The 12,664-nt window shown below is 38.9% G+C and overlaps 1 protein-coding gene and 1 long non-coding RNA gene across 2 annotated transcripts; both read left to right on the top strand.

Annotated features, from left to right (window-relative positions):
- The first annotated feature begins 541 nt into the window (after positions 1 to 541).
- LOC124512216 (uncharacterized) lies at positions 542 to 12,277 on the top strand. Its single transcript, XR_006962092.1, has 3 exons — positions 542 to 552; positions 3,718 to 3,722; positions 11,404 to 12,277. It is a non-coding gene; the product is annotated as an uncharacterized LOC124512216 (long non-coding RNA).
- Positions 3,883 to 5,600, top strand: ARF6 (ADP ribosylation factor 6). The gene is made up of 2 exons (XM_047079707.1): positions 3,883 to 4,004; positions 4,105 to 5,600. The coding sequence occupies exon 2, from the start codon at positions 4,591 to 4,593 to the stop codon at positions 5,116 to 5,118; it is 528 nt and encodes a 175-aa protein (XP_046935663.1). The 5' UTR covers positions 3,883 to 4,004; positions 4,105 to 4,590; the 3' UTR covers positions 5,119 to 5,600.
- Positions 12,278 to 12,664: the final 387 nt, after the last annotated feature.

Genomic DNA, 12,664 nt, shown 5'->3' with positions numbered 1-12,664 from the left:
GACTATTAAGCAATTTGCTAAAATATCAACTATAATTCAATGTGTTTTTAGCTTTATCATTTTCACCTTTAATATTGCTAAAAATGAGATGAAGTCTTCGTACTCAGGCATAGCTCAAGGTTTTGATTGGAATATAACTTTTTTTCTGGTTAAAGAGGAAGAACTAGAAAGTGATTTCTTAGCGAACACAGAAAGAGGACAAACGAGTGAACTATTATTTTGGTTCCCAGTGTCTCTTCAAATATTTTTAAATATTTGTATCCATTAAAGTTACCAAGAATACTTACAAATTAAAATTGTTTTCATTGTCTTAATTGGATTTTTTAGTTTTATTTTTGAGAGTCTTGATCTTCACTACGTTATCATCAAAAAATATTTGAGATTTGGGGTGCCTGGGTGGCTTGGTTGGGCGTCCGACTTCGATTCAGGTCACGATCTTATGGTTTGTGAGTTTAAGCCCCGCATTGGGCTCTGTGCTGACAGCTCAGAGCCTGGATCCTGCTTCAGATTCTGTGTCTCCCTCTTTCTCTGCCCCTCCCTCACTTGTGCTCTGTCTCTCAAAAATAAATAAATGTTAAAAAAATTTTTTTAAACATTTGAGACTTTATTTTACGACATGCCCAGTACTATGGTAGGGACTTAGGGTTCAAAAATGAAAAGGACATGAAACCTCTCTTAGAAAGCTTATAAACAGATATGTATAATACCAAGGGAGGGCTAATTCTCCTGCCTCAGTGTTTTGGTTGGAAAGGATTAGAAATTTTTCTAAAGATATGCTTTATAATAGCTTCTTATTTATTCTTTATTTCTACCGCTAATAGTATTCCTGGGGCTCTAGTCTTCTTTAAACTAGATAGAGCTCAATGCTGGGTACGTCTAGACTAAGGGCTCAAAATGAAGCCATAAACAAGGGATGCTATCTTCCTCAAACAGGTATGTAGTCTGACCATTCTCACTGTATGATCAGAACTGTCATTAGCACTGCACGGGATAAAAAGAAATATATGACTTAGTCATACAGAATGAATGATTAAGAGCTTTAGGAATTCAGAAATAGGGTAAATAGCATGGGCACTATTGTTACAGACTTGTTCATCTTATTTGAAAAGCAAAAACCTAAGCCATTTTTATAAGTAAATCTTTTTCGTACAACATGGTATGTTAGTCAGGAATATCATAAGACAACATATGTGGTTGTTCAACAGATTAGAAATTATGGTGTTTTCTGAAAGGGGAGCCTTGTTTCTAAGTAACCTGGAGAAATCTTTTCATTTATAGGCTTTGAGTTAAAAAGCAAAGATCAATTTTTCTGTAGTGTTGGAGCATTCATTTGTGTTTAAAACTTAAAAGAGTGAAACAAGGTACATATTGAGAAATGTAATACTTTGTTTCATATATGCATATTTTAGTTTATGTGTAAAATATTTCAAAGAATGGAAATAATATTTTTTAAATTTACTATTTTTGAATTGCTTTCAAGAAGAAATCAAGAAAATGTTTCATCAATGGTATGATTTAATAGTTGCTTAAATTGTTACTTTTTACAGATATTTTTCTTTTATTGAAATTCACTTACTTTTCAACTGCCATGATTGTATATACAAAGTTAAAATGTTCACTGTATTTTCTGGCCATTATATTGTTTACGATTATTACTTAAAATAATTTATTGTATGATGACCGACTCTAGATATCCAATACTCTAACCCCAGACAAAAATAGTATATCCCTTTCCTTTTTTGTTTGGTCTTATTTGTGTGGTATAAATGACATTCATTCATTCAAATAATGATATCCCTGGGGACATTATGTTGACAAAATAAGGTCTCTGCCTCAATGAAGCTTGCATTCTGGTGGAATATAAATGGAAGATGGCTTTCAAAAATAAACTTTTTAGCCCTAACACAGTGCCAGTGCCAGGTAGATGCTAAGTCTTCAAGCTGCTTCTGTTTTTCATTACAACACTCCTTCCATTGAAAAATAAATCCAAGCCCGGCAGATCAATCTCCCATCAACTTGGAAAAACTGGAATCTGCTATCAAAACTATTATGTTGGAATGCAACAAAATATAATCCCTCTATTTGCCACATGTAAATATATAACAATATATATATGTTAACTATATACATAGTCAAATAAAACAGTACTGTACCACTTTATAAAGTACTTTAAAAATACTGTAATTGAGATTCTAAAGAATTGTGTGAGGTAGTCAGGGAGATAGCATAATGTGGGGGTTAAGAGAGGGTCCCGTAGAGTCATGATTTAATCTCAGCTATGACCTCCAAAAAACAATTTATCCTCTTTGTCCCTGAGCTTCCTCATAGGTAGAATACTGATAATATTCAAAGTTACTTCACATGGTTGCTGTGCAGATTAAAAATATATATTTAAAGTACAGTATTTAGTACAGTGTTTGCCATAACTAACACTCAATAAATGGTGACTGTTTTTGTTAGCGATCATTCTTTGTCTGATTTTATAAAGCAAATGAAGTTTATGAAGGTTGAGGATTCACAGCTATAAAACGCAAGGCAACCCTTTGAACTCTAATCTTCTCACTCCAAAATCCTTCTTTCAGTTTTATGACAGCGCCTATTAAGGCAGATGGGAAGTAAATTAGACCATTGTCAGAATATTAGTAACTCCAGTAAGTTTATTTTAGCTGGAGCTTATAAGGTTATCATTCAACCAATCTACCATTATCAAGTTTTCTTATATTGTGAAATAAGTATGTTATCCTATGCTGTTATAGCATCTTCCTTTTTAAAAAAAGCTATTTCCTGTTTTTCCTCCCCTTGGTTCATTTATTTTAAGCTTTCGCCTAGCTTTAACTCTAACTTTATCGCTAACCATTTGATACAAAAAAGGTTTCCTGAAGTCTTCCACAAACATTTTGTTATTTACCCTCCAACAGAGTACAAAGAGCAAGGTCGGCATTACACTTGGTTTACACATGAGATAACAAACTTAGCAAGGTTAAATGCCTAGATCCAGGCCTAGATCTAGTTAGTCTTTCTGATTCTAAACCGTATGCTAAGATTATTATCACTAGGCTTCTTAAAGTCAAGAGAGTGTGGGTGAGAAGTTACCGCTTATCACACTAAAAGGACGTAAATACTTGAACAGGAAAAGTTTTCACCTTAAAAAGCTGAAAATGCGCCAAGGCACGGGAACTCTTGGTAACACTGTTACTTTTAAGTAACGTGGACGGGTCCTGAAGAGATATATAAAAGACAGGGCTCAAACACTCACAAGAAGGGTTTCATTGGTAACCCAAGCCTAGTAAAAGCGCCGCGCTGTCTAGCAGATTCCACACAAAACACGGGCCTCCCCACTTGTCTTTCAAGAAATGAACAGAACACGAGGGATAAGGGAGGCCAAGGAGGAGTTGGGGGAGACGCAGAAACAGCAGGACTGTAACAGCAGGCTGTTGCAGGGCTTTCCCGGGAGACTGAGGACGCGCGACGGCTGGGGCGGGATGGAGGGAACTCGCGGTGCACACGGCGGGCACCGACGTCTGAGAACAGGTCTGGAAGTAGCAAGCGTGGGGAGGCCTTGACCGCGGGAGCGGGCTGCCCGCGGCCCCACCCTGTAGAGCTCCCCAGTGGATTTGCTCCTCTGGTTCGAGGGGGATGGATGAGGAGAGCACGCGGAAGAGAAACGCAGAAAGTACTGGGGCCGCTATTGTAGCGACAGGTGGGCGCGAGTCAAAGTCCGAGTTTCGCGGGTCTAGGGTCTGGCCGCACCCGCGAGGCCTCCGAGCCGCCGTAGCCCCGCCCCCTCCGCGCGTGGCGCCCCTGACGCTTGGCGCGCGGGCCGCTCTCCTTACAGAGGTCGCTCTCGTTGAACGGTCGGTCTTGTTGCGCCTGCGTGATCGGGAGGGGAAGTGAGGCGGTTTCTTCGGCGCCTTTTCCGGCGGCGGCGGCGGCGGCAGCGGCAGAGCTGGGAGGAGGCGGAGGTGGAGGCCAGAGGGAGCCCGCGCTCAGGGCGGCGGCTGGAGGTAACCTCCTGGACTGAGCTGGGAAAGCGGGCCACCTCGGCCTCCGCTCCCCTCTGGTGCTCCGCCAGTAACTCCCTTCTTCCTCTCTGTGTCTCTGCAGGCGGCGCACCAAGTTCCCGCGAGGATCAATGACCTGACGAGGCGCCGGAGCCGCGCTGACTCTCGGGTGGCCTGGGTCGGTGAGCCCGGTGCTGGTGGACCGGCGGGCGGCCCGGAGGGCCTCGGTCTCCCGCGGCGGAGTGAGGAGAAGGCGGAGGAGCGGGAACCGCGGCGGCGCTCGCGCGGCGCTCGCGGGGGGAAGGGCAGTTCCGGGCCGGGCCGCGCCTCAGCAGGGCGGCGGCTCTCCCGGCGCAGACTCAGGGCCCCGGCGGCAGCGGCGTCTGGAGGAATCAAGTTGTGCGGTCGGTGATGCCCGAGTGAGTCGCGAGCCCGGGCCTCTGCCCCGAGGAGGAGGCGACTCCCACGCAGGCCGCACGGGCGCTCTCGCGGCCGGGAGGCTTCGTTTCGGTTTCGCGGCGGCTGCGGCGTTGTTGGCTGAGGGGACCCGGGACACCTGAATGCCCCCGGCCCCGGCTCCTCCGACGCGATGGGGAAGGTGCTATCCAAGATCTTCGGGAACAAGGAAATGCGGATCCTCATGTTGGGCCTGGACGCGGCCGGCAAGACAACAATCCTGTACAAGTTGAAGCTGGGCCAGTCGGTGACCACCATCCCCACAGTGGGTTTCAACGTGGAGACGGTGACTTACAAAAACGTCAAGTTCAACGTATGGGATGTGGGCGGCCAGGACAAGATCCGGCCGCTCTGGCGGCATTACTACACCGGGACCCAGGGTCTGATCTTCGTAGTGGACTGCGCCGACCGCGACCGCATCGACGAGGCCCGCCAGGAGCTGCACCGCATTATCAATGACCGGGAGATGAGGGACGCCATAATCCTCATCTTCGCCAACAAACAGGACCTGCCTGATGCCATGAAACCCCACGAGATCCAGGAGAAACTGGGCCTGACCCGGATTCGGGACAGGAACTGGTATGTGCAGCCCTCCTGTGCCACCTCAGGGGATGGACTCTATGAGGGGCTCACATGGTTAACCTCTAACTACAAATCCTAATGAGCATTCTCCACCTATCCCCCGGAAGGAGAGAAATCAAAAACCCATTCATAGGATTATCGCCACCATCACCTCTTTCAATTGCCACTTTCTCTTCTTTTGAATTTGAACTCTGGAGTTACTGTTCTACGGTTGGGGAGGGGGGGGTTAGGGGTTTCCTTTTTTTGTTTCTTTTTTTTTTTTTTTTTTTTTTTTGCTTTGCGTTAGGAAGCTCTGATCTGACATTTGCCATGAACACAAAGTGCTAGATGCTCTTAATGACTTCCAGCAAATGGGATGGGGGAAATATAGCAGTTTTTGGTAAAGTCCTTTATAATAATGGTTTGATTTTTTATTTCGAGAGAATCTTTTTTGCAATGTATGCTTTTTTCCTTTTTGCCCAGTTTCCTTATCACTTGCTGTAGATGGCTTATTTTGCATTCATGCAGACTATGTTGCAAGTCTGTTTCATCTAGTAAACTGAAAATTATTGCTTAATCAAACTGCCGTTTGTCTTTTATATTTAAGGCCTTTACCCCTCCCTTCTGAGTTTTACCTTTAACTTAGTAATTTCAAATGTGACCTTTTATATCTAAGACCAGTGTAGTAAACTTAGCCTACAGTGGCAAATCACGAGTAATATCATTGTAATATGTTCCAGTTGCACATCAGTATGTTAAACAGGTAATGTAAGAAGTTTTTTGAAATGTCAGCTATTAAGTTCTGAAACATACATCATGCATGAGTAGGGATAAAGCTCAAGTTCCTTATTACATAGCCAACTTACACTGCATAAAGATACGAAAATGTAACCCGTCAAGAACACAGGTTTTTTTTTCACTGCAAAGTTAGCAACTTTGCTGTTTTCCCTCTTTTTTAACTTTAAAAGTAGACTTTTTCCAGAAAGTGGAGCAATAATGGTGTATGCCACACACACATGAGATCTCTGTAGATATCTTACGTGACTTTGGGGCAAAACTGGAATATATACTTTACCACATTTCGAATATCTAAGACCAATAGTTAAACAAATTATTAGAATGTTTACTTTGTCCATTAATAAAACATCTAACAATTCAAATTAAATACACCTTCTACCTAGTTGGAAAAACACATTCCTGTTTTCACGTTAGAGCAAGTGATTAAGCTGAAGATAGAAGTCTTTTTTTATAGATGAGTGATCCACATCTCCATTAATTAGAACACTGGAAAAGATGTTTTATGAAAAAAGTATTTAATTCTGTTTGTAGGATTAACTCATACAAAGAGTAAGTCAGATATCCTGTTGGTTCATTAATACACTATCTCCTTTAAGGAAGGAAATGTGATGAATGAATTATGTGTAGACTTGAGGAATGACAAAGGGGAAGTAGGATGAAGAAAACGAACCTACAGATGACAATGAATGTAAACTTATTTTTCTTCAAGGGTAAGCATTGTGCTCACTGGTGATAATAAGGTCCTAGCAAGATTACTTGCTTAGCTTGTTAGGACCGGTAACTAGGTTATTGAGACCACTATGATTGATACTTTGAACCAAATGTTAATGCTTGATACAGAATTGTGAGCAGCATCTGGTTCTCATATAGCCTTAAGGATTAATTTTAGAGATCCTCAAGGAATTAAACATAGGGAATTTAAGAAATGTAGACTGCAAAGGCAGTATACAGGAGAAGGTAGAGTGGGTTTTGTTCATGAGGGTGTCTGAAAACTAAAATGGAGCGGGATATCATGGTACATAGTTGGACAGTATTGGTCCTTCGTGCTTTGGCCATATTGTATAACGGAGCTTTTACCAAAGATGTATGAGAAGCATAAGGCTACAAAAAGTTAACTATTCAAAGTAAAACTCTTGACAAACATTTTACTTAAAGCAGATGAGAAAAGGTGCTATGTTGTAGGCTCCTGATGGTGCAGAGGGATTTTTGAATTCAAAATGCAACTAAGGTACAGAGTTCTCAGTTTTGCTTTAGAAAGATCTCTAGAAATCAAGCTGACAGACACATCCGAGAACATTTTAGTTGCTTTTAAAATTCCCAAAGCTCCACCATAAATTTAATTCTTAAGTGTTTTAAGTGATTGCATTTTAAGGTATATAAACATGGGTTATACAAATATCAATGCTATAGTAACATCCTTAGACAAGACAAGCACAAAGGTATAAATGCCTAAACTGGAGGAAACTTGAAACCCTCATCTTAATTCTTAAATGTAGTATTTCTAACTTGTGACAGACAGATTGATAGGCAGCCATTTTTTTTGTGTTTTAAAATACCTGGGAGCATAGTTAAAATTTTATACATCAAGTGATTGCTATTGAATGTTGCAGGTGAGATGTGGTGGTTATTTTTAGTTTATTTGAACTGTCTAACTGAAGGGGGGAGGGGGGAAGCAAATATTTGAAATTTGGAAAACCCTAAACTTTTTGGTAAGAACTTGTAATTTTCATTTACATTTTCTTGAAGGATATAAAAGGTGGATAATTGATGTAGTTAAATTGAACCATAACTATTGGTAATCACGGGGCAGGTAATTGTAGCCTGCAGAAAAAAGTTACAATCTAGAATTTAAAAAAGATCCTGAAGTTTTTGTTTAATTGCATCAATTTCTGTATTTATGTGAATTTATAAACTGCAGTAAGTTTTTGAATGAGGTTAATCTTGTCTAATATAAGTAAATGAGTCTGTAGACTGTGATCTCCCCAAACTAAAAAGTACAGTACTTGGAATTGTGTTCTTTATGGTTGTAGTGTTGGTAAAGCACTAATATGCAGAAAATAAAGGAATTACACAGTGCAGTTTCTCACGTTATGTTACTCGTTTGGACTAGATTAAGTGGGACGTGGTGTGTTGGGCCATGTTATTCTCCAGGGAAATATGGTATAAATGACTCAATTTGGGAGTCACCTAGCTGTTATAAGAACAAAAAAGATTCAGTTTGGTTCTTACAATGCTGAGTGTATAAAAAAGTTTTGTACTGACTTAATTCCACCAAACTTACTCTGATTTTGTGATTATTTAGGACACAAAAGCACTTGAAAATAATTTTGAAAAATTAAGCTGCTAAGCAGTTTCTATTCTACCATTTTTCCAAAATCACAACCTTAGTGTTTTTAGGAGTAGAGAATTGTATCTCTAAAGAATTGGCCTACAGAGTTGTCCTAACCCTTGACAAATGACTTTTAGATTTTAAAGTTAGTCTTCTAAATCCAAAGTTGCTTGTCTCCTAAGAATGCCTGAATTGTAGCCATTTAGAAAGTAAGAGTAGATGAAGAATAACTTGTTGGATAAAGGATTTTTTAAAAACACATTTCCTTTTCTGTAAGCATTCCCTCTTATATCAGCAATTTTTGTAGCTTGATTTTAGAATGTCTTAGTGTAGTCTCTAGTGTGATTTACTCCCCACATTAATGTTAATATATTTACTACTGTGATTTACTAATGGCTGCCAAGTATCAATTTATCAGTGCTAGAAGTAGAAAATATTTTTCTCTTTAGTGGGTTTTTATGTTTTTCATATGTTTAGAAATATAGTAGCCATGGGGGACCTGGGTGGCTCAGTCGGTTAAGCATCTGACTTTGGCTCAGGTCGTGATCTTGCAGTTTGTGAGTTCAAGCCCTGTGTCCGCCTCTGTGCTGACAGGTCAGAGCTTGGACCCTGTTTTGGATTCTGTGACTCCTCTCTCTCTGCCCCTTCCCCGCTCACTGTCTCCAAAAAATAAATGTTAAAAAAAAAGAAAAGAAAAGAAACATAGTAGCCATAATCTGAATGGTGGTGGGGCTTACTAAATTCCCAGTTAACCGTCAGTATCTTGCCAAGTATCTATCAGGGTATCGTAAGACAAATCTTGTTGCTTGTAGGGAAAAATTGTAAAACCACATACAACAATTAGAAACTTTTAAGTCTGCCTAATCACTGAGCATAATGTATTTGGAGTATAACCTTCAATAGAATTAATTTTTTGTTTTGTTTATATTGAATGCTGAAGACAAAGTAGGAAAGATTGCAATATTAGGAAGTTTATGAAAAAAAGAGAATGGTGGGACATAGAACTGTAGAAGAGGTAAAGTAACTTTTCCCTGATTTGCTAAACTTTAAACTTGCCAAACTAGATTAGTGAGTTCAGTGGGCAAGGAATACATACAAGTGAGATCAAAGAGGCAGAACAAGTCTGTAGAGAGGTTTAGGAATGACAACTGAAATATGTTATAAGTAAGCTAAAGTAATGGTAACCTTCCTGGGAATTAGTCTGTAAGAAAAACCATTTTGTGGGACAGTAAGAAAATGCTTTAATTTTGAATATTTTTTTTCCTCTAAAATGTTTTATGACTACTGGAAACAATTTTAAAAGCAAAGTATTTGTCAATCTTGTCCTTGAAAACTTTGCTACTAGTTAAATTGTTTCATTTGGATATATATCTCCTCCGTAGTATTTGTTTTATAGTTGCAAGAGTAGATTTATTTATTGAGAGCCTACTGATCTGCCTGCTACTGGTCTAGGTACAGGAGATCCATCAGTGAAAAAAATACAATATCTGCTTTCATGTAATTTATGCTGGTGGGGGTGGGGTGGGGGGAAATAACAAAGATCAAATAATGAATTAAGCTATGTAAGGTGATGTACTATGTATTACATAGTATGTTATATATATAGGAGGACAGGTAGGAATGTCTTCAGAGGCCTTATTGAGAAAGTGACATTTGAGCAAATACTTGAAAAATATCAGTGGAATTGACATAGTAACAGAAAGATAATACTGTGTGGTATATAGAGCAGGGGTGGGGAACTGAGCCTAGGGCAAATGTGGCTGTGACCTGTTTTATAGGGAGTAAAGGAATGGTTTTTACATTTTTAAAGGATTTTTACAGACTGAAAAAACAAGGGTGACTAGGTGACAGTAGTTAGCCTGAAAAGCCTGAAATATTTACTATCTGGCCCTTATTAAAAAAGTTGGTTGACCCCAAGTCTAAACCCCAGTTTTTAAAATATTACCAAAATATATAGGAAATCCAACAATCCAAAGTAAAAGACCATGGTTAATGAATGAATGAGTCTTATCAAAACTTTAAGGAACAGCACATACAATTTACCACACTTGAACATTTAGTGATCCTTGAGACTTGTGATTGAGTAGTCTAACCTGGAGGTTTTTTTCTCTGAAATTTAAATGTGTGGAATCAGTAGTTTTTCAAGTTCAATTTTAACATTCTTTAAGATCTTGTGAATCATTTCATTAAAATTGTTTCCCTTATTTTTATGGTAGTTGTACTGGTTTTTGGATATAAGTTAAATGTGTTTCCCTGTTGAAGGGCCCTTTCCTCCAGATAACCTAGATTAGTTTGGAATAGGTTCAGATAACATCATAGAACGGACTTTTATTCAGTTGGTATTACTGTAATCAAGTCCTGAGTCCAGTATTTTATATTATGAAACTTTGTAAGAGGAAGTGTTTTGTTGACTTGGAAACTAACATGTCACAGGATATTTGGTTTCTTCTGGTGTTAATTCCTCCAAGTGATATAAACTAGGAAATTCACACATGAATTATTTCTTGCCTAGAGAGTTGTTCTATACTGCTTACGTGGTAGAATGTAAGAATCTGTAACTGTCTTAAAAGAGAAACTAAACAATAATTTAACAGGAGTTATGGGAGTAAATTTTATGGAGGACATTTACAAATGGGCTTTAAAAAATAAAAGCACTTGTAGTTCATAGAAAGATCTATGTGAAACTGGATATTCATGACCATAAAAACTCTTTCCCATTATAACTAAATAGACTGTCCTGAGAAGGTCATAGCATTATGGGGGGGGGGGGGGACCATTAAAGGAGTTACAGAAGCAGGGATTTAGATCTTTGATGTTTGTTCTAATTTGGCAAACTAAAGTGCTTTTTCTCTATATCTTTATTTCTAAGTCAGTTTTGTAAATAAGTCCTAGGTTGGCGCTAGGCCTAAAGATACCAAATTGGGAAACATTCTAAAAATATTAAGAGTTAGCATCTTTTGAATGTTTGCCACGTGCCAGACATTGTTCTAAGCATTTCATGCATATTCTATTCATCCTCACCAAAACTTGGGAGAAAAGGCTCCCATTTTATAGTTGAGAAAACTGAGGCTTAAGAAGGTATATGTTAATAAGTGGCAGAGCCAGACTTTGGACTCCAGCAGTCTGTGCTATACTATGAGTATGGCTGAAGTGAACCAGTGGTTAACAATGTGCTTAATATTTTGTGTGTGTGTATTGCTTATGAAAAGGTTAGTCTGAGTAATATAATTTCATGTTTGTCCATCACCCAGTTTTGAGTCCCTATATAATTTGAGCCTTCTGTATAATGGAGAATGTGGTATTGGACTCTGAGAATTATTTTTTTCTGTAAAAATCACATGTGACTACTTGGTAGATTGCAAATTTTACAGATCGTCATGAAAAAATAGAAGTTAGTTTTCACCGAGTTGATTATTTGGATGCTTGTTTATACAGAGGCTCCTTTTGATTTAAGAAAAAGGTTTTAGAAAATTTAGAGTGTACGATTTACATTGTGTTTCTACCTAATAAATTCACGACTACAGACATTTAGGTATTGTTTAATAAGTGAATTTCTTGCTTTTTAGATCCTATTGTAGCTCACTTTTTGTATGTGAGATTTACTTAAAGAACATTATATCCTCCTATCAGCAAGAACCTGGAGCCTAAGGTTACCTAGAGTGCTTTAATAATATACTTTGGTGTTTAAGCCAGGACTTAAGAGTAAAATCTGATAATTTTGCTAAAATGCAAGATGCCATACTGAAAAATCCTGTTTTGTGAATAATTTCTATTTGAGGTAGAAATTTAAGGCTAGGGAAGACATACGCTCGAAATGTTCAGTCAGTTATCAAGTGCTCTATCAAATACTAGACAGTGCAAAGAAGTATTATATTGTGGGCTGGAATGGGCTAGGGAAGGCCAGTGGGAACTGAGTTGGACCCACAAAGGGGAATTACAGCATTATTGATTGTATGCTCACTGTGTGCTAGGCACTGTTCGAAGTGCATTATTTGCACTATCTCACTTAAAATGTGTAAGTAAAAGTGCATTGGTGGTATATCATATAGTATTTAGGAGATGGAGAATAGACTTGTCTGGCTAGGGTTGCCAGATTTAGCAATTAAAAATACAGAGTGCCTTGGGTGAAGGAGAGTGGGAGGCACAGGCTTCCAGTTTTGGAACCACTAGGTCATGGGGATAAAAGGTGCAATATAGGGAACATAGTCAATGGTATTATAATAGCATTGCATGGTGACAGATGGTAGCTATGGTTGTGGTGAGCATAACATAGCATGTAGAGTCATAAAATCACTATGTTGTACACCTGAAACTAATAGAACATTGTGTTCAACTCTACTTCAATAAAGAAAGTAAAAGGTGCCCAGTGAAAGTTCAGTTTCACAATCTTTAGTACAAGTATATTCCATGCAATATCCTAAAATTATATATAAAATATTATTGTTTATCTGAAATTGAAATTTAACTGGGTGGCCTATATGTTATCTGCAATCCTTTGTTTGACTCAAGTGGTAGAGGA

Source organism: Lynx rufus, unplaced genomic scaffold (genome assembly GCF_022079265.1).
Source record: "Lynx rufus isolate CCGP_SWC_20201006 ecotype Redwood Valley unplaced genomic scaffold, mLynRuf1.p SCAF_17, whole genome shotgun sequence".
In the NCBI taxonomy this organism is placed as follows: domain Eukaryota; kingdom Metazoa; phylum Chordata; class Mammalia; order Carnivora; family Felidae; genus Lynx; species Lynx rufus.
This window is presented reverse-complemented; position numbering and strand designations above follow the sequence as displayed.